This window comes from Stenella coeruleoalba, assembly GCF_951394435.1.
Source record: "Stenella coeruleoalba genome assembly, chromosome: 15".
Lineage (NCBI taxonomy): Eukaryota > Metazoa > Chordata > Mammalia > Artiodactyla > Delphinidae > Stenella > Stenella coeruleoalba.
This window is the reverse complement of record NC_137161.1, coordinates 78,187,606-78,213,265: the sequence shown is the minus strand read 5'-3', so window position 1 is coordinate 78,213,265 and position 25,660 is coordinate 78,187,606. Positions and strand designations below refer to the sequence as shown.

General features: G+C 54.7%; 1 protein-coding gene across 5 annotated transcripts in view; it reads left to right on the top strand.

Moving 5' to 3' along the window:
* GTF2IRD1 (GTF2I repeat domain containing 1) overlaps positions 1-25,660 on the top strand; it is a 112,186-nt gene that overhangs the window by 83,876 nt on the left and 2,650 nt on the right. For all 5 annotated transcript variants that reach the window (XM_079899148.1, XM_079899147.1, XM_079899150.1 and 2 more), the window contains 3 exons: positions 19,487-19,564; positions 21,824-22,016; positions 24,142-24,179. In XM_079899148.1, coding sequence (XP_079755274.1) covers positions 19,487-19,564; positions 21,824-22,016; positions 24,142-24,179 — 309 coding nt within the window. The remainder of the gene's footprint in view (positions 1-19,486; positions 19,565-21,823; positions 22,017-24,141; positions 24,180-25,660) is intronic.

The window sequence follows — 25,660 nt, the reverse complement described above, 5'->3', positions numbered from 1 at the left end:
TGCCCACCCACCCATCGGCCTTCCCTGTGGCCCCTCTGTGTGTAGAGAGGGCCCTTGGAAATGCTTTCTCTGCCCACGTGGTATGGGAGAGGGTGGCAGTCTGCCTAGAAGAAGAGATGGGCACCTGGCCCTGGCCCCAGGCCTCAGGGATGAGACTGCCAGCGCCTTTCCAGGCATTGGCGCTCTGGGCCGGGTGTCAGCCTGGAGGGACCAGGGCAGATGGGCTGGCAGGCCAGCTGTGTGCTTCCTAACGCCATTTGTCACGCTGGGCTGGGAAGGTGTCCAGACTCACAGGGGCCTCCGAGGGTTCACCAGAGGTCACTGGGTGCTGTTCCTGCCCCAGAAAGGGCTGTTCCCAAACCGTCCATTAGACAGTCGCTGAAGCCTGATGCGGGCCAGCTCCTGGGGTTCCGAGGTGAACTGGAGCAGGTCAGGTCAGGTCTCTGGGGAAGGCGGAACGTTGGCAGGTGCCGTAGCCTAGAGAAAGGAAGGCTGTAGCTGTGCGCCTGGAGGGGTGTTAGATGATGTGCTTTGGAACTGGGGGCCGAGGTGGTGGGGGGCCCATGGGAGAGCACAGGCTGGTGCTCAGACAGACCCAGGTTGAAACCCCAGACGCCTCTTACTAACCCTGTGACTCTGGGCTCATTATTTCACATCTCCGAGCCTTCACTTCCTCATCGGTGAGATGGAGATGGTCATGTCTGCCTCCCCGGGTGATCTGAATGAATGAATGGTGGGCATTGGGGGGTGAGCCATGGAGGACGGTTTTCCCCCTGCTGACGCTTGAGAGAGATGTTTGTGAAGCCCTCAGCCCTGGACCAGCTGTGATAGGAAGGGCTCAGCCAATGGGATTGGCAGTTGTTACTGTTATTCCTGGAGGTCGGGAAGGCTTCCTGGAGGAGGTGACATTAAGCTGGGCCTTGGAGTTGAGCAGAAGGGTGTGTGGTTCTAACACAGGGCACAGCCTAAGTGGGGGCGCAGAGTGGGTGTCTGACTAAACCAGGCTCAATCCCAGGGGCCTGAGTGAGTGAGGCCTGGGCGGGGTGCATACCACTGGAAGCTCCTTGCCACCTGGCCAGGCTGCTCCCCAGTTCACCCACCTGCCTGCAGCAGCCCTGAGTTAAATTAGGGACACTGGGCCAGGGGCCAGAGAGGCAGGTGGCTGGGGACGGTCTCTGCCCTCGGCAGCACCAAGTCAAGGTGGGTCTCTCCCCAGACCCAGAGGGGCCCGAGGCTGTGTAAACCCAGGACGGCAAAGGGGCTGTTCATGATATGTTGGGAAAGATCAGTGGTGACTAAGGAAGGAGAGGCCCTCCGCCCAGGTAGCTGGTGTAGCAACAGCTGTAGAACATTCTAGTAGGTCGGGAAACACGAATACATACCCATGGTGGAAATCTGGAAAATACAGAGATCTCACTGCCCAGATGGCTGTTTATTTTTACGAGGATACATTTCTTCCAGATTTTTCCCCAAGCTTATTAATTGTATATCTCGTCCTTTCCATAAATTCACACACACACACGCTGAAGCATAAGCATTTTCCCATGTCTTTAAAACACTTTACAATGGTCTGTCATCAGGGTGCATCATAGTTATATAGCAGCCCTGTCCCCCAAGAATGGACATTGGGGCAACTTCTCACACCGTGGATACCTAACACCCACGTCATGCTGATGATTTGCTGATTACCAAGCCTTCCTGTACCAGCACATTCGATCTCCCCCAATAACCAGTCCTACAGGAAGAAACAGGCTCAGAGAGGTTAAGGAACTCGCTGGAGTTCACACAGCATGTGCCCAGGCTTTCCCCACCCCCGACCTTTCATCCACACTGGGTAGGTCTTTGCTGCCCCCTTCTGGCTATCAGCATCTATAACAGTCCTGCCTGTCTAACCCTTAAGGCTCATAATCCTTTGGGTTCATTTATTTGCACAACAACAACAAAAAGATTATTGAATACCTGTCGTATGCCAAGCAAGATCTGGGAATACAAAATAGAAAAAAAATCTCTACCCCCCCGTGGTGCTTATATTCTAATAGGGGAGACAGGTAAATAAGAACAAATTGTATCGTATTCAATAGTGACAAGTGCCGTGGAGACACACACAAAGGATGGCACTGTCAAGAGCACAATTTTAGAGAGGCCACCAGAAGCTAAGGCCTGAATGAAGACAGGAGATAAGCCATGTAGAAATCTAGGTCAATGATCAGGGAACTAAGATCCCACATGCCGTGGGGCAACTAAGCCTGCGTGCCACAACTACTGAGCTCGTGCACCTCAACTAGAGCCCCCGTGCCCTGGAGCCCACACGCCACAACTAGAGAAGAGAAAACCCACACGCCACAACTAGAGAGAAGCCCGCGCACCACAACAAAGAGCCCGTGCCACAACGAAAGATCCCTTGTGCCTCAGTGAAGATCCCGCGTGCCGCAACTAGGACCCAGTGCAGCCAGAAATAAATTAACCAAATAAATATATAATAAATAAATGTTTAAAAAAAGAAAGAAATCTAGGTTGAGACATCCAGGAAGAAGAGTTGTCAGTGCAAAGGCCCTGGGGCCCTGGACATATTTTGAAAGTAGGGCCAACAGGATTGCTGAGAGTGAATGTGGGGAGGGGGAAAGAGAGAGATCAAGGATGGCATCAAGGGACTTCCCTGGTGGCCCAGTGGTTAGGACTGCATGCTTCCACTGCAGGGGACGTGGGTTTGATCCCTGGTCGAGGAACTAAGATCCCGCAAGCCACATGGTGTGGCAACAAAAAACCCAAAACAAAACAGGGTAGCGTCAAGGTTTTGTCCCAAGCAGCTGGAGAGGGAAAGGGAGGGGAGGATCTGAGTGGTGGGCAAGTTTGACACCCGAGTGGACAGGTTGGGAAGGCAGTTGGATCTACAAATCAGAGAGAGCCCCACTGAGGGGTATAGCTTAGGGATAGAGCATTTGACTACAGAGAGAGTCCCCCGGAGACATGCAGTCGGGAGCCATTCTGTATTTCATGCATTTTAGTCATGAAACTGGATCACAGTGGGGTTCAACAGGGATAGTCAGAAGGGGTTCGAGGATGAACCCTGGGGCCCTCCAGCATTTAGAGCTGAGGAGAGACAAGTGAACTGCCAGAGGGTGTGATGTCCTGGAAGCTGAGTGAGAAACTGTTGAAGAAGGAGAGTGATCACCTGGGCCCAGTGCTGCTGCAAGGTCAGGTTCAGACCTGAGATGGGACTGTGGGATGGAGCGCCCAGAGGTCCAGGGATGGCATGGTCAAGAGCAGTTTCGGGGGCTTCCCTGGTGGCGCAGTGGTTAGGAATCCACCTGCCAATTCAGGGGACACGGGTTCAAGCCCTGGTTCGGGAAGATCCCACATGCCGCAGAGCAACTAAGCCCATGCGCCACGACTACTGAGCCTGCACTCTAGAGCCCGCAAGCCACAACAACTGAGCCCGCGTGCCACAACTACTGAAGCCTGCGCACCTAGAGCCCGTGCTCCACAACAAGAGAAGCCTCCACAATAAGCCCGTGTGTCGCAACAAAGAGTAGCCCCCTCGTCGCAACTAGAGAAAGCCCGCGCACAGCAGTGAAGACCCAACACAGGCAAAAATAAATAAATAAATAAAATACATTTATTAAAGAAAAAGAAAAGAGCAGTTTCAGGGAGGGGAGAGGACCTGAGTGGAATCGTGGGCTCAGGGGAGAACAAGAGAAAAGAAATGAACTCATCAGCTGCAGATGATGGCAGAGGAGAGGTGGGGTGGGAGCTGCAGCGTGAAATGGGATGAGGAGAGGGTTTTAGAGGTTGAATAGTGACAGTGTGATTTTAGAGAAATGGATGACATGGCAGCAGAGAGCGTGGGGAGAGTGGGCAGAGGAGGGACGTCCCCCTGAGAACAGGAGGTGGGGAAGGGGGTGCTGAGAGCACTGCCAGAACCCCTCTGCACACAGGGGGACAGGGGAAGGGTGACTGGGGCGGAGGGAAGATTGTTGGAGTCAGCGTCCTAGAGGGAGGGCTAGAAAGATGGGAAGGGACAGTCTCAGAAGGAAGTATGACCTGGACACCGTGGAGAGGCCACCAATGTTGATGACCAAGGGGTTTGGACATGACTGGAAAGAGGAGAGGAGGTCGAGACAGGGAGGGCCAGGGGCTTGGAAGGCATGTCTACCCGCACGTTGATCCCCAGGAAACAGGATGGATGGCAGCGGTGTGGGTGTCCTGAGCCCCGTGCAAGTTCAGTGCCACCCACAGGCAAAGACCAGTCCTCCCCCTTCCCCAGGAGAACCAGCTCCCCGCAGGCAGGCCGGCCACGTGCATCTGGGGGTCTGGGAGAGCTTCCCAGGGAGCTGACGTTCCTCCCCGGGGATGGGGGGTGGGTTGCAGGCTGAGGGGGCAGCACTTGCAGAGGTGGGGAGCCCTGAAATGACCATCCTTGTCCAACCCTCGCTGAGTGCCCACGGCGTGCCAGGCCCCAGGTCTTTCTCCCAGAGCCTCGTGGGGTCTTCACAGCAAGCCTGCGAGGCAGATGCTGTTTTCATTCCCATTTCGCAGCTGAGCACACCGAGGCTGAAGGAAGCAGTCACATAGGTAACACAGGGCTGAAGTCGTACACAGGGCTGTGCCGTTCTGGAGCCTGGGTTGGTTGGGCAGCGGGGGGAAGATCGCAGAAGAAGAATAAGGCCGAATCATGCACGGCCTTGACCTAAACTCAGGCTCTCTCTGCTGGCACTGGAGGCTTTTTCAGTCAAGGAACTGACAGGGTTGGATTTGTATTGTCTTAGGATTGCCATGGTAACCACACTTCCGCCTACCAAGGTGGGTGGGAGAAGGCGGAACTGGAGCGGCCTGGGCTGTGGGACCCAGAGGTGGGTGGGGTTAGGATCTAGAGGTGGCAGTGGGGCGTGAGGAGGGAGAGAGGGCAGAAGGTTCCAGAAGGGTGATGGTGGTGTCCATCCCCAAGGCGGGGTCTGCAGGCCTGTGGGACATCCAGGAACAGTCATGGTGCTGAGAGCCTGCAGGGTGGCGCTGGGGCTGGCCTGGGTGAGCGTGGAGCCAGCAGAGAGGGCCCAGGGCAGAGCCGGGAGCACACCGACCTCCAAGAGACCTTGAGGGAGAGGAGCCTGTGAAGGAACAGAGGAGGTGGAGCCCCAGAAAAGGAGGTGGAGGGATTTACGGGTAAGAAGCGCTGAGTCAGGCAGCTGTTTGCAAATCTCCCATGAGAGCAGAGTCCTAGGCAACACCAGAGAGATCAAGGAAATGAACATTCTCTAAAGTTCTGGAATAGCAGTGGCTTTAAAAAAAAAAAAAAACGAAAAGCCTTGTAGGTAGTGAGTTCCCCATCACTGGAGGCATCCAAGCAGCACTCACCTGGAGGCACTGCAGGAGAGGTGGGAGAGGCTTTGCCCGCTGCAGCTACCTTTGGCTTGTGCATCCTGTACCTGTCTGCCTGGAGCCCCAGCCCTTTAGAACTAGGGAGGGCGCAGACAGAGGGGTCTCCCCACGCACTGACTCGCTTCCCTCTGCTGCCCGGCTCCAGGCTTCCCCACAGCTGCCCTGCCCCGGCTCCCTTCTGGCCAAACACAGGCTTCCAGCTTCCTCTCCTTTTGGTTTGGTTCTTTGGACCCCAGCAGCTCAGCCCTCCCTGCCAGCTTGGGGGAACTCCCTGGTGAGCAGCAAACCCGCCCACCCCTGGAGCAGGGGCTCCGGGCCCCACAGACAGAGCAGAGCTGCCGACTTCCTGTGTGACTCCAGCAGCAAGTCCGGTTTGCCTGCCTGGGTCTCGCTCTCCCTCTTTGCAAAGTGGGAAGCGTCACCCTGGGGCTGCCCCAGGGTGCCCCAGCAGGGCAAGGAAAGGAGGAATAAATGGCCCGTCGTGTGCGGGAGGGGTAAGGCGGAGAGGCCGGCCAGGCCGGAGCGTGGAGGGCCTGGAAGGCCTGGCTTTGCAGCGTGGACTGGACCCTGCAGACCCGGCCTTGGCAAGCTCTTCCGCTGACGTCCCCGAGGCCGGAGCCCGAGCACCCCCGCGGGACAGGGCCGAAGCGCTGCCGGGCCCCAGCTTTACCTAGGAAGCCCCCATTCCAGAGAGTCTCCACTTGAGTTTTCATTCAAGGAACTATGTCAGATTACATTCTGCTGAGAAAATAGATGTTCCCACTCGACCTACTTCTCACCCCCAGCGTTCCCTGAGGCCCAGTTTGAGAAACTCAGCTGTGGGTGAAGGGTCTGCGGAGGGGGGCGGGGTACAAGGAGGGAACGGCTCCAGCCCCAAATGGTACCTCTTGTCATTGTCCCCACTGGGGCCTCTGCTAGGTCTCTGCGGGGTCTCCTGTCACTCATCGGGTGCTGGGAGGAGTGGGCTTCCCAGAGAAGGGGACCTGAGCCGGGCCTGGGATTGACCTCAGCAGAGGGCATTTGGGGGTGGGGGGAGGGACTGAATAGGAGCTGGAAGGAGTCGCCTGCTGGGCCCTCGGGAGCTGGGTGACCTTGGATGAGTTAACTTACTGTCTGTGACCCTGGATAAGTTAACTTGCTATCTCTGGGCCTCGAGGTCACACGGAGCAGGGACAGCCTTCATGGTCCACCCCCCGACCCTTGTCACGCACCCCTGCCTCCCTCTCTTCCCTACGCCACCCCCCTCCACCCTTCCAACTCGTAAGAGCTCAAAATAAAACCCTGCTTTCTCAAGTTTCTAAAGATGTCACAGTTCCAGTGCCAGCCACATGTTTCTCCACTTCATTATCTCTGCTTTTCTTTGTTAATTAGGCTCCAGTAATGATCTCACTTCTGCCTTCCCGGGAAGAGCTGGCATCTGCTGGGTGGGGCCTGGAGGCCTTTGTGGGCAGACGCCCGGCTGCCAGGCCCAGAATTGGCCGGCTGCCTCCTTTCCTGCAGGAGGGGAGGCCCCGCCCTTTCCATCTGGGTCGTGGCCGCCCCAGTCTGTCCCTGGGCTGGTCAGTGGTCCCAGCCCTGCCCTCCCTCAGCTCTGCCAGGCGGGGGAAGGGTACCTCAAGGTTCCCAGTGGCTGTTAGACAGGGGGCTTCTCAGGCCCCAGGAGCGAGCGGTGGGGGGGCTCCAGGCTCTTCTGCAACATTCCAGAAAACCTCACCGAAACTAGTTCCCCAGCTGGGACCACCCAAGCCGACAGGAACAACCAACGCCTTTATTTAGGCTAGGATGAGATCAGCTCAGGGTCACCAGGCACTGCGTGCGGAACAGAAGCTCTCTCGCTGGCTGATAAACGCGTCTTTGAGCCACGCAAGTGGAGGCCTGGGGGGTGGGGCACGAAGGATGGCTCAGCGCACATGGCTTACTGGGTGGACAGGATCTTTCCAACCTCCTGGGCTGGGTGGGGTGGGGTGGGGGAGGGTCTGGTGGCAGAAGAGACCTCATGGTGGGAGGTGGGGATGGGGACAGCACAGTCTGCGGAGGGACCCCTGCAGGTTTGGGAGCTCAGGACCAAGTACTTAGTCTGTGAACGTTCCGAGGTGTCTTCAGGGCTGGGTGTAAGTAGCTTTTGATCAACACCAATTAAAGAGAACCCTGCCTCGGGGAACTTGCGTTCTGGTGTGGATGCAGAGAACAGACCATGTGCGAAGGGTAAAGGGTACCAGGTGTGAGTGCTGAGAAGTTACAACCCTAGGTGTGGGGCGGCCAGGGAAGGCTGGTGAGCACAGGCCTGGAGGCGGCAGTAGTGAGCCAGGAGGGCATAGAGAAGAGCCTGGCAGGCCGAGTACAGACTGCAAAGGCCCTGAGGTCCCCTGCCAGTGTGGGAGGCCAGGTCGGGTGGAGGACCTGGTAGGAGATGAGATGGAAATGGGAGAGAAGGCCGACTGTGGACGCTGGATCAAGACGCTGACCCTTGTTCCGAGTGAGCTGGGAGCCAGGGCAGGCTTCCGAGCAGAGGAGAGACAGAATCCCGTCTAGGATCTAACAGGATCCTTCTGGCTGCTGGGTGAGGACATACAGGGCGGCAGCAGGGGACGATGTAGGGAGTTGGTCCTGGCAAAGCAGGTGAGGCCCAGTAGTGGCAGCAGTGGTGGCAAGTCCTTGACTCTGGGCAGAGTTCGTAGCTGAAGCTGACAATTTGCTGATGTGGGCTGTGAGAGAGAGAGGAGTCGAGTTTGACCTCAGGGATTGGGGCTGAGCTTCTGGAAGGATGGAGGTGCGGGTAGGTAGCTGAGACGAGGAAGATGCAGGAAGAGCTGGCCGGGGGTGCGGGGGAGTCTCAGGCATGTTTGTGGCGTGTTAAGTCTGGGGTATTATCCAGGCGCTGTTGCATGTAGAGTGGGGGCGGGGGGCGCGTCCAGGGAGTGGTCCAGGCTTGAGGTATAATTTGGGGAATCACAAGCAAATCGCTGGTATTTAAAGCCCTAACAGAATGAGATCTTTGGGAGTGAGCGGAATCAGAGGACCAGGGCCCTGGTGCCTTCAGCCTTTGTGGGTAAGGAAAAAACTGGGAGGGGCCAGGAGTGGGTGGTGTCCTGGGGCTGAGTGGAAGAACCCCGTTCTCCCTGGGGGAGGCCCTTCTCCCCTTGTGGCCGTGAGCCTCCCACGGCCCAGAGACACGGCTGACATCTTGCAGGGATGTCAGGGGTCAGGCCCTGAGCCACGATGGCTTCTCAGCAGGCCACAGGCCCCCTGTGCAGGATTATAGATGCCACCCAAGGCAAGCGGGAAGAGGTTTCCCCTCCGTTGCGCGAAGTAGGGGAGCCCCGGGTTTCCACTGTCTGTTCCGTGAAACAGCAGGTTCTGCACGCCCTCTTGGGTGGGGACCTGGAGAGTGGCAGGGCTGGGTGAAAACCACTTCTCTGGTACCAGCAGAGGATCTCCTTCGCCGGGGAAAGGAGGATGGATTTGCCCCACAGACAACAGAGAGCCCTCAGCGAGTTTAAAGCGAAGGAAGGACATGGGCGGATAGACTGTTTAGAAAAATCTGAGTGGCTTGCAAAGCAGAGGATGAATTCGGGGAGGGCAGGTGAGAAGACCCACCTGGATTGTTGGATGGAGACAAGGGGGCACAGAGGGGTTTCGTCGGCTGCTGTAACAAATTACCCACTCGGTGGCTGAAAGCAACACAGGTTTATCTCCTTACAGTTGTAGAGCTAAGAAGTCCGAAATGAGTCTCACGGGGCTAGTCACGGTGTCCGCAGAGTGGGTTCCTTCCCAAGGCTCCGAGGGAGAATCTGTTTCCTTGTCTTTTCCATCTTCTAGACACCGCCTGCGTTCCTTGGCTTGCAGCCCCTCCTGCATCTTCAAAACGCATCCGTCCAACCTCTGTTGTCCCCTCTCCCTCTGCTTTTGACCTTGCCTCCTTACAAGGACCCTTGTGATTACATTTAGGGCCCACTCAAATAACCCAGGATAACCTGGCCACCTCAAGATCCTTAACTTAAACACACCAGCAAAGTCCCTTCTGCCATGTAAAGAAACATAGTCACCGGCTCCGGGGATTAGGGCATGGACAGCTTTGGGAGCCACTACGCAGCCGAGGTTTCTCTCCTGAGCGACCGTGTGGGAGGTTGGAGCCAGGGACCCACGAGAAGGGAGGAGGGACAGGTTTGAGGGGACCTGGAGAAGCCGGCCCGGGATGTGCAGAATCAAAGGTGCTCGAGGAAGCAGGCGGAAACATGGGTTTGGGGGTTGCGGGTGCAGAGACAGTGAGAAGAAACAGCAGCATGCATGGAGCAGAAGGAAGATCTCTTCCCTCCCCGTGTGCAGCGACTGAGTCGGACGCTCCTGCTCTGTCCTCCCAGCCACAACAGAACGAGGCTGTACTGCCAGGTGGTCAGCGGGCTGGGGTGAATCCCGGCTCTCCCTCTAACTCACTGTGTAACCCGGGGCATGCGGCTTCCCCTGTGTGCCTCAGTCTCCTCGTCTGTAGGATGCAGACACTCCTAGGACCAACTTCGTAAGGTTGTCAGAATGATTAAGTGAAGGAAGCCATGCAAAGATCTAAGAAGAGTGCCTGGCACGCAGGAGCTTAATTTCTCAGACGGTTATTTACCGAGCGCTTGTGATGTGTCGGGTGTTATTGCGGGTGCTGGGGCTGTAGTCCTGAACACGTGCAAACAGACTGCACGCTCAGCCCACAGGAAGCATCTGTTCTCGGGTCGTTGGCTGCAGAGTTTGCTGTACAGCACGAGGATCGGGATTGGTACCCCCTCCCCGCGTGAGGCAGCAGAGCCCTCCCTCGCCTGTGCGCTCCGCTGCCTCCATCTGCCCACCTCGCCCAGGCTGGGAGCCGATGTCCTGCTCATCACAGTTAGTGTGTGGCATTCCGTACCTGGCCAGTCATGGCCACAGTTCGGCCTTGGGACCATGGAGGAGGGAAGGGGAGAGGAGAGGGAAGGACACGATTTCCCTTGGGAAGGGCCACGGGCATGTCTGCTCCCAGGACCGTCCGTCCAAGACAGACGCCCACAAGAAAACCTGGCACTTGCTCCGCCCAGCCAGGTTTGCAGGTTCGAGCACAGAGCTGCAGGAGAGTTTGAGAAAGCCCTCTGAGGAGGTACTGGGCTGTTCTCGGATGGGAAAGCAGCACCCAGGGCTCAGAGAGACCTGGGTTTGAGCCTCAGCGCCACCCATCGCAAACCATGCGGCCTTGGTGGCTGGGAACAGGCACCTTGACTCCTCTGAGCCTCGGTTTCCTTACGTGTAAAATGGGGATCGTAACACCTAGAGGTCAGGTTTGTCGTGAGGAATAAAGAGCATCACTGTGTACGTCACCAGGCATGGTCTCTGGTGGGCACGTATCGTCAGCAAATGGAGGATTTGCATCCCAGTGTCTGGCAGCTGGGAGGGCAGTGAAACGGCCTGGAGCCCCAACAGGAGAGGCCCCAGCCAGACAGCTCTCTGTTGGCCATTGTTCCAGGCTCCTGTGTGCAGTGGGTCAGCTGAAGGTCAGACAGCTGGGCTCCAGGGAGGAACCTGGATCACCTGCCCAGGCAGGTTGTGGTCCACCCACCATGCACCTCCATCCCAGGGAAGGGAGATGGATTCGTGGGGGCACAGAGCCCAGCTCGAGGGAACTCTGGGGGAGAAGGCTTGCTTTCTTCCCTCCCCTGTCCCCCTCCCCAGTGAACCCCATGCACTGATCAGATCCGTCATGATCCCTGGCTCATAACCCACTCTGCCATCAATCCCTGCATGTAATCATCAATTGATTGATGGTTGTAACTTTTTATTTTGAAGTGATTTTTAATTTACAAAAAGTTGCAAAGATAGCACAGAGTTCCCACATACCGTCTGACCCGTGTGGGATGTTAACATCTTGCATAACCATGGTCCATTTGTCGAAACTAAGAAGTTAACATCGATTGGTGCTGTGCGATTAACTAAGCTCTAGGTTTTATTTAGATTTCTTCAGTTTTTCCACCGATGTCGTTTTCACATTCCAGAATCCAGTCCAGGATACCGCACTGCATTTAGCATTCATTTATTTTTATTCTTTCATTCGTATTCCCACATATTTGTTTGCTCACTCGTTAATAAATACTATGGTGAACGCCCATGAACCCGCCACCCGTCTAAGAATCAGAACAGAACCAATAACGTACTTCCACCTACGTGCTCTCCCTCATCCTGTCTGCCTCTCTCCCCAGAACAAATATTCTGAATTTTATGTGTGTCATTCTCTTGGTTTCTTTCCCTTCAAAATTGCAAAACTGCAGGAAAAAAAAAAAGAATAGTAGAAGAATAGGAAAAAGAATAGGAAAAAAAAAAAGAATCCCTGGCTATATATTCTTTGTCAGGATTCATTAATTCTCTTTTTTGTGTTTGTGTGTGTTAATTCTTCTTTCTTCTTTTTATTTTTTTATTTATTTTTTATTTTATTTTATTATTTTGTTTTTTTATTTTTTGGCTTCACCATGCGACATTCGGGATCTTTTTTTTTTTATAAATTTATTTATTTTTTATTTTTGGCTGCGTTGGGTCTTCGTTGGTGCACGCGGGCTTTCTCTAGTTGGGGCGAGCGGGGGCTACTCTTCGTTGCGGTGCATGGGCTTCTCATTGTGGTGGCCCCTCTTGTTGCAGAGCACGGGCTCTAGATGCGTGGGCTTCAATAGTTGCGGCACGCAGGCTCAGTAGCTGTGGCCCCCGGGCTCTAGAGCACAGGCTCAGTAGTTGTGGGGCGCGGGCTTAGTTGCTCCGCGGCATGTGGGATCTTCCTGGACCAGGGCTCGAACCCATGTCCCCTGCTTTGGCAGGCGGATTCTTAACCACTGTGCCGCCCGGGAAACCCAGACATTCGGGATCTTATTTCCCGGACTAGGGGTTGAACCCAGGTAGGCCCTTAGCAGTGAAAATGCCGAGTCCTAACCATTGGACCACCAGGGAATTCCCTGGAGTCATTAATACTTTCCTTTTTTTAAAAATATTTATTTATTTGGCTGTACCAGGTCTTAGTTGTGGCACTCGGGATCTTCATTGCGGCACACAGGATCTTTAGTTGCGGCATGCATGTGGGATCTAGTTCCCCGACCAGGGATCGAACCCAGGCCCCCTGCATTGGGAGCGCGGAGTCCCAACAGCTGGACCACGAGGGAAGTCGCTGGAGTCATTAATTCTTAACATTTGCCAAATTCTTTCCCTCTCTCCCTCCCTCTGTTCCTCTCTGTCTCTCCCACAGACACAGACCCCGCCCCATTGATTTCTGTCTCTGCCTCTTTCTCCATTCAAAATAAGTTGCAGACATCTTGAGTGTTCACGCCTAAATATTTCAACACACAACCCACAACTCTCCAGAACAATGCTATTCTTTTGCAGATCCACAGTACCGTTGTCACACTCATAAAACTTACTAACTCCCTGTCATCTAATAGACAGTCTGTATTCAAATTCCCAAAAATGTCTTTGATACCGTCGTCCCCCGTGATTTAATCACTGCGCACAGGTTGATTTCTTTTAACATGTCTATTGCATATAATACGAGCCTAAACCAAAATTATTTCATTTTGCTTTTTTTTTTTAACTTTCTAAAAATTATTATTTATTTACTTAGTTGCACCAGGTCTTAGTTGTGGCAGGCAGGCTCCTTAGTTGCAGAATGCATGTGGGATCTAGTTCCCTAACCGGGGATCGAACCCAGGCCCTCTGCATTGGGTGTGCAGAGTCTTATCCACTTTGCCACCAGGGAAGTCCCTTTTTTTTTTAACTTTTATAACCAAAGTGTCCTATTGTAACAAGCCTGGGATTTGCTTCTGTCACGTAACATGACGTAACACAAGGTTGAAATGTGTGGCCATAGCAGTTTGTTTTCAGGGCTCTGTAATATTCCACTGAGTGACTGTACCACGATTGACTCGTCCATTCTCCTGTCCTTGGCCATCTGGGTTCCCTCCGTGGTCTTGCCGTTACTAAGAACGCTCTTAGCACGCTTGAGTATGTTCTCTTTGGCACACGTACGAAAGATCCTCTTGGGTACGTGAGGTCATGGGCCTGGGGAGGGCTTCCACCCCACTGCAACATGGCCATCCCCTCTCTGAGCCTCAGCTTCTCCGTCTGTGAGACAGATGGAGGACTTCCTTGCGGGTCCAGTGGTTAGGACTTGGGCCCGGGTTCAATCCCTGGTCGGGGAACTAAGATGCCACAAGCCGCGCAGCCTGGCCAAAAAAAACCCCAGAATTCCTGCTGCCCCTAAATACAGATCATGGAAGGGGTTAAGCGATGAACTGAGTTTTACCCTTTTATCCTGGCAAAGGTCTGGTGCCGGGAAAGGGAGGTATCGTGCAAGTCGCAGGGTCCCAGAGAGGGCCTTGGCTCGTCCCCCACCTGAGCGGCCCCTGCTTCCTGCACAAGGCAGCTGTTCTGCCCAGGTGGGGTGCCTGTGGATATCCACCCTCTGCTCTCTTGAGAGCCAGGCCCGCCCAGGTCTGCTTTCTGCCTGGATCGCCCAGCCGAAGCCTGGCAGAGAGGAGAGGCTGCTTCGAGAGGGTTGAGGAGGCATAGTTACTCCGCTCTTCCCCCGAGATCCGGTCTCTCCCTCTGAGCAGCATTCCTCGCTGCTTTTAGATGGAGACTGTCAGCACACAGTCATCAGCCTGAGCTGGGGACCTCAGAGTAGGCGCAGAAAGGCCAGGCTGCTCAGGGCTCGTGTGCTTTGCCCGGGAGAGGGCTGTGAGGGCACCCCAGGCATCACCCCGAGCTGACTGGCCTAAAACTGTGTACGTAGCATGGCTGGGGTTTAGTAAGCTTGGTTGCTTTCTTTCCCCAGGCAAAATTCAGTTAATCCTCAGGCTAACAGACAGCAGATTAGAAACAACAAGATGAGAGCCACAGTAGTGAGATAGACAGTAGTGAGAGAGAGGAGACCAGAAAACTGGAAACAGCAGCAAAAGGCAGGAGAAATGCCAGGCTGGGGCAGTGGGGGACAGGTCACTGCAGCCAGGGCAAGCTCAACAGCACTTTCTGGACAGCACTGGGGTCAGGTCATGAGGGTGACCTCCATCTACCCCCAACCATGTGCTTAATAAGAGAGGGGTACTTGATGAGTTTTAGAAAATGGTCTCCCCCACATGAGTAAAGCAAAAACCCAGGGGCTTAAGAGGACAAACCTCCATCATCTGGAAGAGTTTCGTATGGAAGATTTTGTTTCCTGAGACTACACAAGATAACTGAGGCACTGATCTGGGAATAACATCAATGCTAACTTGACACTGATGGCATAAGACCTTAAATGTTTTTATGCACCGTATCACTAGATCCCTCCCAACAGGCCAGGATTCCCATTTGAGGGATGTGGAAACTGAGGATCACGGAGGTTGAGTGCTTTTCCACATACCACACAGCCTTAGGGTTACAGTCAAGATTGCCTTGCAACCTGCTGGGCCAGGGAACTTCCCTGTCACTGGCCCTGAGGACCCCCTTTCTCCCCACTGTCTACAGGCATTCAAGCAGGCACATTGAGGGCACACCACACTCCGCATGGAGCCCTGTGACGTTTCCAAATGGAGAACATTCTGAAATGTTTGCAACCGTTGGTGTCCTTACAACCAACCTGGGTTCAGAGAAGCTCAGGCAGGACCCCCCCCAGAGAAGAAGAGTAATAACTAGACCGTGGACCGTGCCAGGCACGGACATAACGTCCTCACCTCATCCTCACGGCAGCTCCATGTGGTCATTGTTGCTAATTTTTTTTTTAAGGTGTTTTTTGTTTTTAATTTTTGGCTGCGTTGGGTCTTCGCTGCTGCACACGGGCTTTCTCTAGTTGCGGCGATTGGGGGCTACTCTTCATTGTGCTGAGCGGGCTTCTCACTGTGGCGGCCTCCCCTGTTGTGGAGCACGGGCTCTAGGCACACGGGCTTCAGTAGTTGTGGCACGAGGGCTCAGTAGTTGTGGCTCACGGGCTCCAGAGCACAGGCTCAGCAGCTGTGGTGCACAGGTGCAGCCGCTCTGCGGCATGTGGGATCTTCCCGGACCAGGGCTCGAACCCGTGTCCCCTTGGCAGCCGGACTCTCAACCACTGTGCCACCAGGGAAGCCCTGTTGCTACTTGCCAGACGAGGAAATCCAGTGGTTGCCTAAGGTCACGAGCTAATAACAGAGCCAAGATTTGAAACCAGGCAGTCAGGCTTCAGAGAGTGTGGTCTTAACTCCTGGCAACAGGGCTGCACCTCAGAGCCCGGGAAAGACCACTGGGTGTACAGCCGAGGCCCCACGGGGCCCCAGTGACTGTGCCTCACCCCCCTCCCCATGTTCTCATGTTTCCTGATCCTAGTTTAGCCCACAAGCAGACCAGACTCAGAGGTGATGGCTGCCGGGACCGTCCCACCCCAGCCTAGGCTAGGACAGCCGCTGCCCGCAGCCATCCTTGGGGAGGTCCCTGGTGACCCCAGGCCTGGCCACCCCCTCTCCAGACGGTGGGTGTGTGACGGTGGTGGCAGGAGCCTGGCTCTGTCAGGAAGGAGTCCTGTGAGCCGCCCGCAGCCTGCCAACAGGCGCACTTGGCTGGAGGTGCAGGCTAGCAGGATGTGTGGGCTTCCTCCTCCACACCGGGGCTCGCCAGGGCTCAGCCAGGGGCCAGCTGAGGAGAGTGGCCATGATTCACGTCACAGGAGCCCAGCTCTGTCCTGGGCACCTCCGAGGCCCCCCGACACAAGCGTGTTCAGCCCTCCCCCCTGCATGGAGCTGGAGGGCTGGGGCTCAAGCAGGAACACAGGGAGGGCCTCTTCACCTGGGGTTCAGGTTCAGCCTCCCAGCAACTGCGTCACTCCTTTGCCCTCACCACCTGAGGGGTTGCCTCTGAGTACACGGAGGACCAGCGCCTCTCTCCCCTCCAGCCCCCGCCAGAGGCTAACCTGGCCTATTTCATTCAAAAACTAGTCCTCTAAGAAAAATGGAACCCCCTTCCTCCAAATTAAGTAAAAACAAAGAGGTCGGGGAGAAGCCAGGAGCAGCTGTGGGGAAACGTGGGCATCCTCTCAGAGGCCCGACACTGAGCTGGGAGGATCCAGTGGTAACGTGCGTCGTGGGCCTGACAGTCTGCACATGGGACGTGCTTGGTCCACTCAGCAGCTGTGATTATTCTTGGTATTACGGAAAAAGGCCCCTAAACTCCCACCACACTCCAGAGGCATTCAGGACACCTCCCGGTGCCACCAGCGTCCCTCAGGCAACTCAGGTCCCACTTTCCTGACATTTAACTGCGGCCACAGTTTGCTGCCTGGGACTGACCTGTGTGCTCTTCGTGCTGGCTGCCCTGTGATGTGGTGTCACCCCTGCCTGTCAGCTGCAGCCTGGTTTGGGGGTGCTCTCCCCGGCAGATCAGACAGGACATAGGGGAGGGGACATTTTCCATGTCCCCTAACATGTGTTGAGCACCCGCGGGATGCCTGCAGCCCCAACGTGCAGATAAATCTGCGTCCCACGGGGCCTTGGGTGGCATGGGTGTCACCTCCTCTGGGAAGCCCTCCTTGATCCCTGGCTGGGTTGGAGTCGTCCCCACCCCCACCCCATGTTTCCACGAGCCATGCACTGACAGTTGTCAAGCCCAGTGGGTCACCGAGTGTTCCCCACTGTCCCCTGCCTCGTCTGGGGCTGTGTTCTGTACTCTGCTCAATGCCCAAGGGCAGCACTGCATCCAGATGGGACGGTGCTCGTGAAATATTTGTCCAAGACGAATACTGTGTCAAGACAGTGAGCTGAAATGCTGAGAGGTGACATGGCGTGGCCCTTTGAGGCCTGGCGTTGCCTCTCAAAAGGCGAGGGCAGTGTGCAGCCCAGGCCTGCCCTGTCTTTCTCTCTCTCCACCCACTGGCAGTGGTGCAGCAGGAGCCTGCAGGGGGAGGTGGGGTTGGTGAGTGAGTCCTGCGCTCCCAGAGAGGTGCACAGGTGACGGCCATGTCCAGCAACTACGGGGACCCGAGCTGGTGGGTTTGCTTTGAGGTGCTGTCTGTTAATCCAGAAGGCTTTTTGTCATGTACCGACTGAGTCCGGCCCTGCCCTGGGCTTGAGAGGAGGCAGAGGCGGGGAACTATGAGCTGATGGAACAAGAGATTTAGACGAAACACCTTAAAGATCAACCCTTCTTTCTACAGATGGGAAACTGAGACTTCAGGAAACCCAGAGTGCATGGTAGCGTGAAAGACGAGGACTTTTGAGTCAGACAGAGTATTCCTGGCACTTAGCGGCTATGTGACCTTGGGCAGGTTACTTAACCTCTCTGAACCTTTGTGTCCTCGGCTGTGGTGAGCAGTGACCATGACCGCATCTGGGAAAGCTGCCAGCAGAGCATCCAAGCGCTCGTTGGGTGGATCCAGGCTGATCTTTCCCTGGCCTGTGTGGTGCTGCCGTGCCTGTGCAGAATGCCGGCCACCAGAGCAATCCCTGGTGGCAGGGGGTTAGCTGGATAGAGAGTGTCCTCCACCTCTCTGCAGGCTCTTAAGTGGCCCTGGGGCCCAGCGTTCGGTCCTAGTTGTCTGCTGACCTGGAGGAGGGTCAGGTTGATTCTCGCCACATCCAGGGTCGTGAAAACCATTTGGAAGGGCCATGTTGGGGCGTATGGGAAGATGGAGGGCTCCAGGGGGTGCTGAGTTTGGGGTGTGGCCGAGGGGAGCCATCACTCCCCAAGATGGGGATGCAGGAGGGAGGGTGTTATCTGGGATGCCTGACATTTGCAGTGTCTCGTGGGCACCCAGGTGGCTGGTAGGCCGTGGCTGAAGAGAGAGATTCAGGAACTCTGAGATACAGCAGATCTAGGTTCCAGAGTCAGGAGCGCTGGCAAGAACAGGACCAGACCAGGGACAGCAGGTGAAGGGGGGGAGGCACCAGGCAGTGCGGGAAGCTCTCTGCCCTGAGGGGCGGCCCTGGACTGGGAGTGGAGGCCCCTCCCTGGCGCTGGTGCAGGGAGAGGGCTGGGCCTGCTGGACGGGGCGTGAAGGGCAGGCGGGGGCAGCAGACAGTCTGGGTGGCACAGAGCCCTTGGCTTCCTAAATGGAACCGAGTTCTGTGAGATTTTCCAGATTAACACAGGAGCTGTTTTTCTTCACAGACCCATTCTGTCTGCTCTGCCCCTCACCTCCCAGGCCCTGGCTCCCTGCCGGCTCCCCACCCCAGAGGCCCAGCCCCGTGGTTACTGTGCGAGGGTGCCCGGGCCCTTCCTGGAACTCCAGCTCCCTCCCCAGCCCAGGGCACCAGCCCCGCAGCCCGGACCTTCACCATGCCAGCCACTCCCACCCAGCCCGGCCCTGTCCCTGGGGGGCTCCACTGACCCCCCCTCCTGCTCTTCTAGGCCAAGGAGAGGAGTGAGGGGAGCACGGGGTTCAAGCAGAAAGTGCCCGTGGAGGGCTGCCCTGGACGCTAGGCCGGAAGGGTGTGCAGCCCCTACACCCCCAAAGCATGCCTGTCTCCCTGGTCACAGGCCTGGGGCTCTTGGTCTGCAAGGCAACCAGGGTGAGTTCTGAGAGCCCAGCTCAGTCAGGCGGGCACACACTGCTGGACCCATTACTGCCCCCTCCCCGGCACCGGCCCGGGCTTTAGCCGCATCCAGCACATTGTGACCTTTCTCCCTTCAGTGCCCACACATGGGCCAGTCCTACACCTGCTGTCTTTTCCCACCCGCACCCCACTCATCACAGACCCCTACCTGCCTTCCAAGAGACCACTTGAACATCCTGCTCTCCCAGGGGGCCTCCCCAGACTTGCACGGACGGGGTAGGCACCCCGATTCATGCCCCACGTCTCCTCGGAGGTGTCCCCCGTCGCATTTCTGGGCGCCACCCTTGCCAGGCTGTGAGTTCCTGGGAGGAGGCTCACGTCCTCCCTCTCCTCGGGGTGCTCCATGCCTGACATGGGGCCTGTACGGGGGGAAGGTGTTCAGAGAATGTGGGGCGGGTGGATGGATATACAGACAGACGGCTGAGGCCAGAAACAGGCTGCAGGGGAGCGGGCGGGCCCTGGAGAGTCTGCGCCAGCAGGTGAGGGTCTGGGCCGCCATGGGGGAGAAGGAGTAGGTCCAGTGACCGAGACCGTGCCAACCCTCATGACCCCTCATCTTCCTCTTGTAGATGAAGATGATGCCAACAGACTTGGGGAGAAGGTGATCCTCCGGGAGCAGGTGAAGGAGCTCTTCAACGAGAAATACGGTCAGTGCGTGGCAGGGGAGGGCAGGGCCTGGGGGGCAGCCTTCCTTGGAGGCGCCCCTCCCTCTGCAGCCAGCCTGGCCTCCAGTTGCCCCCAGCTGGCCTGTCCGCTCCCTGGGGACATAGTTGCCCTGTCCGAGACTGATGGGAGCTGATCCCTCTTTCTCCCCATCCAAGAAAGGGGAAAAAACCCTGATCTGTGATGCACACAGTAGGGATGGCTATGGTCAGCATTTCTGTTTCTCTAGGGCTGGGCTGTGTGGCAGGGGCCGTGCCCCACGGCCAAGTGCTTGTTCACGCAGACGCTTGTCTGCCCAACACACACTCAGCCCTGAGATTCCAGAGGAAGGCATCTGATCCCGCCGTCCAGGGGCTCAGTGTCGGGAGGGAACTGGCCGTGGAATATATGAAAGGTGCCAGGTCCTGTGCAGAAGGCATCCAGGTGCCAGGGCGGAGCCCAGGATGGTGCAGTTGATAATACGGTTACCGCTGATGGAGCATTTTCTAGATTACTGGGTGCCAGGCTGCACTAGGTGCTCTATATACATTTTGTTCGTGATGAATTTAGTAGTATTGGCTCCACTTTGTATTGTAGCAGAGAAAGACAGTTAAAAAAAAAAGAAAGAATTTCAGAGAGTAACAAAGGAAAACAGGAAAATGTAGAAGTGTGATAAGGGTGAGACAGGGTAGCCGTGGCCTGTCTGGATCGGTGAACCAGAAAGCTCCTTGGGGACTTCCCTGGTGGCGCAGTGGTTAAGAATCCACCTGCCAGTGTAGGGGACACGGGTTCAAGCCCTGGTCCGGGAAGATCCCACATGCCGCGGAGCAACTAAGCCTGTGCACCACAACTACTGAGCCTGCGCTCTAGAGCCCGTGAGCCACAACTCCTGAGCCCGCGTGCCACAACTACTGAGCCTGAGTGCCACAACTACTGAAGCCCGCGTGCCTAGAGCCCATGCTCCGCAAAAAGAGAAGCCACTGCAATGAGAAGCCCGCGCACCCCAACGAAGAGTAGCCCCCACTCGCCACAACTAGAGAAAGCCCACGCTCAGCAACGAAGACCCAACACAGCCAAAAATAAACTTAATTAATTAATTAATTGAAAAAAAAAGAAAGAAAGAAAGCTCCTTGGAAGAAGGGATGTTTTAGCCAGAACTTGAATGTCAGGAGGGGACAGACATTAGAAGGAAGCTTGCCAGGCAGAGGGAACAGCTCGGTGACTGGGGAGCAGCGAGAAGTCAGGAGGGCCTGGAGTGGGAAGATGTCCTGATGACGGGGTGGGGAGAGGTGGGCAGGCCAGGACTCCGAGTTGGGGTTTCATTTTGAGAGTAACAGGAAGCAGCTCTGCTGGTGGTTTGTGGTGTCTTTTTCACTTTTTATTTTGGAATCAGTTTTCAAACATATACAAAAGCAGAGAGAATGACAAAATGACCCACCATGTAACTCAAACCTGGCTTCTGTGCTTACCAACATTTTGCCAATCTTAGTTCATCTCTTTCCACAGGCACACTTTGATAGGTTTAGTACTTTGAAACAAATCTAAGACATCCCGTCATTTCAGCCACAAATACCTAAGTAAGGACTGTTATGTTTTCTAACACAATTGGAGTGGATTTTTAGCAGCATCAGGTCCTCATCTGTCAGGTCCAGGCGTGCACACTTAACAAATCATTGCACTGGGCATGTGTGAAAGTACCTGTTTCATTGCCAGTGTTGGATATTGAATTTTGGGGGGGGGGGGGGTGAGCCTGGAGGCATGCGGAATCTTAGTTCCCTGACCAGGGATCAAACCCATGCCCTCTTCAGTGGTAGCATGGAGTCTGACCACTGAACTGCCAGGGAATTTGATGGATTTTTTTTTTAATTTTATTGAAGTATAGTTGATTTACAATGTTGTATTATTTCTGCTATACAGCAAAGTGACTCAGTTATATATATTCTTTTTCACATTCTTTTCCATTCTGGTTTATCACAGGGTATTGAATATAGTTCCCTGTGCTATACAGTAGGACCTTGTTGTTTATTCATCCTGTATATACTAGTTTGTATTTGCTAATCCCAAGCTCCCACTCTTTGCCACCCCCACCCCTCCTGGATTTTTAGTTTTGCTAATTGGATAAAAAAAAAAAGTGGTGTGTGTGTTGACTTATAAACTCTCAGTGGTGCGGTGGCTACCGAGTGGGACTGTGCTGGGTCCCAGCCGTTCCCCACAGAGCTTGGCTTTGACAGGGGACATCTTCCCTGACTCCCTGTGCCCTCTAGGTGAGGCCCTGGGCCTGAACCGGCCTGTGCTCGTCCCTTACAAACTGATTCGGGACAGCCCAGATGCTGTCGAGGTCACAGGCCTGCCCGATGACATCCCTTTCCGGAACCCCAACACATATGACATACACCGGCTGGAGAAGATCCTGAAGGCCCGGGAGCACGTCCGCATGGTCATCATCAACCAGCTCCAGTGAGTGCCCCCAGCACCTGCGTCAGGGTGGGCAGGGTGGTGGGGGCCATGGGAGAGGGTGCTGCTTGGATCTGGGAGGGGAACGCCCAAAGCAGGCCCAGCCAGGAGTCAGAGAGAGAGACAGAGAGAAAAGGAGAGAGAGGGACCTTTCACTTGCACAGAATCCAGGAGATGGACTAGCTTAACACTCTCATCTTAAAGATCAGGAAACTGGTGAGGAAAGGGACAGTGTAAGTCACAGTGGGTCAGCTGGGCTCTAGACCCAGGTAGCTTAGTCCATTCGGGCTGCTGTAACAAAATACCACAGACCGGGTAGCTTAAACAAAAGAAGTTTATTTCTCACCATTCTGGAGGCTGGGAAGTCCAAGATCAAGGTGCCAGCAGATTTGGCATCTGGTGAGGCTCTTCCTGGTTCACAGATGGCCCTCTTTTCACTGTGTCCTCACATGGTGGAAGGGACAAGGGAGCAATCTGGGGCCTCTAATAAGGGCACTAATCCTGTTCTCGAGGGCTCCACCCTCCTGACCTAATCACCTCCCAAAGACCCCACCAACAAATACCATCACATTGGGGATTAGGTTTCAACATTTGAACTTTTCGGGGACACTAGCATTCAGTCTGTAGCCCCGGATGTCCTGATTACAACCCCTTTCAACTGAAACACAGGCCTCAGCATTCATGGGTGTTGGTTTACTTTTTGGATTTTAATTAAATTTGATTTTTTTTTTTTTTTTTTTACTATTCCCCTCATGTTTACCCATTTTACTGTATTTAGAAAATAACAGTAATTCAGTACCCCCAGAGACAACCACTGTCTGTATTTTACTATATATCCTTATAGTGTTTTTTTAAAAATATTGTAGTTTATTTGATTATTTTCTGATTTAGAAACAATACACACAGCAAACTTGGGAAAATACAAAAAGTAGAAAAAACGAGGAAGATAACCCATAACACTCCTGTTCAGAGTTAACACTGGTGGTGCTTTTTTTTTTTTTAATAATATTTATTTATTTATTTATTGGCTGCACCGGGTCTTCGTTGCGGCATGCAGGATCTTTAGTTGCGGCATGTGGGATCTAGTTCCTTGACCAGGGATCGAACCCGGGTCCCTTGCATCAGGAGCACAGAGTCTTAACCGCTGGACCACCAGGGAAGTCCCTGATGGTGCATTTCTTTCTTAGTTTTTCCTCTACCCATATTTTCTTTTCAATTTTATACTCCATGTTTTAAAATTAAAATAGTATTTGCATGTGTCAAAAAAATCAAATTATTCAGAGGGGTCTCAAATGAAAAGTAGAGGTTTCCCTTCCTTCCCAACTACAGTCCACTCCCTGAAGTAACTTCTGGAAAATAGGAGAAAATGCCCACCCCACACCCTGTAGGCATACGTTCCACAGAGAACCACCAAAGACATTCTGGGGTTTTCCTTCAACGTTTCCACTTCTCTTTTAATGCCTGTTAGATATATATTTTGAAAAATGAAACTGAGATCAAACAGTATTTATCTGTAGACAGTAAGTAAAACTTGCTGTTTCCACTTCTCTTTTAATGCCTGTTAGATATATATTTTGAAAAATGAAACTGAGATCAAACAGTATTTATCTGTAGACAGTAAGTAAAACTTGCTGTTTCCTCGCTGGCTATCTTGCGTGTATTTGACCATTATCCATTTCCATGATAACTCCCTTTAACGACTGTTTAGATGGACCATAATGTCCTCTACTGATGGACATTTAGGTTACGTCTGATTTGTGGGGGGTGGTTCATATAATAACACTGCAAGTAAAATAATCAATAAAATAAAAAGTAAAAGATATATTAAGATACACTACTGTCTCAAATATCCATTTACATAAATCTAGGCACACACTTTTGATTACTTGGTCAGATGACACCCTCGCTCTCTAGAGGAAACCAGGTCCCGAGACTGGCGATCACGCGCCTGCTCTGGGCGGGGATGCTGACCGTTTTCATCCGGGTCTTACCTGGCTAATGTTCCAGCAGTGGCGGCATCTCATCTCATGTCATCTCACGAGAGATGTCGCCCAGACTCAGGGAGCAGGTGAGAAGGAGGAGGGGAACCCTCATTTTCTAACTGCCACCTCATCTTTCTCTTTTTCAGGCCTTTTGCAGAAATCTGCAATGATGCCAAGGTGCCAGGTAAGTCAGAGGCTAAAGAGGCCATCCTTGGGAAATCCCTGGCAGTCCAGTGGTTAGGACTCTGAGCTTCCACTACAGGGGGCACGGGTTCAATCCCTGGTCAGGGAACTGAGATCCCACAAGCCACGTGGTGTGGCTGGGAAAAAAAAAAAAAAAAAAGCCCACCCTTCTGCCTCTCAGGGACCAGAGTCTATGGACAGATCTGGGCCAAGTGGCACGCAATAGAGGGAAGTGTAGTCTCCCTGCCCAGTACCTCCCCAGGGAGCCTGAGACCTCCCTCTGCAGCGCCAGTATCCCCAGGTGCTGGAAGGACAGGAAGCCTGCAGGCACCCTTCAGAGAGGCCCTGCCACAGAGGGCCAGATCAGCTAGAGAGGATCAGCTAGAGAGGGTGTCAGATCTGCTAGAGAGGGTGAGGGACAGGCTGGAACCAGCAAGAGGGGGCGTCAGGTAGGATGGCGGAAGTCACCTGGGGAGGGGAGGAGGGGTGACTGGGGTCGGCAGGGGTGAGGCAGGCGGGCGCTGCCGGAGGCTGGCTGGGCCCCCTAGATTCTGCCTGCATTTGCAGGGCAGCACCTGCACCAGACCCTGGTCTTCTGGAACCTCTCAGGGCGCAAGAACCTGGGAAACTCTGGGATTCTGATTAAGCAGGCGTGCCACAGAGCTCGAGAGGATGGAGCCCTGGGGATTGGGAGGTGCACCTCTGATTAAGAAACACCCATCTCGTCCCACCTCTCATGGTACCTCTGGGAAACTGAGGCCCAGGGAGGGGAAGGGACTTGCCAAGGCCATATAGTGAGTTGGCGGCCGCCTAGAACCTGGTGTCCGGACCATCCATCTGAACCACAGGCCGCCGTGGACTGCAGGCCCCAGCGTGGCTGCTTAACGGGGACAGTGATGGAATTCAGCGAGGTGGCCCCACCCCGGCCTGAGACCCAAGATGGCCCAACTCCAGATGGTCCCAGTTCCCCTGGGACACCACAGCCTGGGGTGGCACAGGCAACCAGCAGCCACCTCCTTCTAGCATGTGCTGATGCCACGGGCACGGCACTAGGCACTCATGGTAGGGAGGTGACTAGGTTTGGGAGCTGCTCCCAAGTCAAAGGCAGACACGCAGAAGGCTCCATGGAGGCCTCAGGGAGGAGAGTTTGGGACAAATGATCAGAGACTGGATGCTGTCACTCACATCCACCCCCGCCGTGGCCATCTTTAAGGTCCACAGCCCTGGGCCAGCGCCTCTGACTTGTTGGCAATGTGAAGCCTCCTACAAAAACTCCTCCTCCCTGGCTCGCAACCTGGGCTCCTCCTGCCTCCAGAGCCTCCTGTTTCCCGGGGTCTTTACACCACATCCCAGATGCCAGGCTCTGGTTTTGCTTCAGCAGCTGAATGAACAATTGCCCCCTGGGCCCAGCCTGCCCTCATGCTGTGTCATTAAGACCCTTCTGGTGGGCTGTGTCAGTCACCTGTCCACCCACTCAGTCGA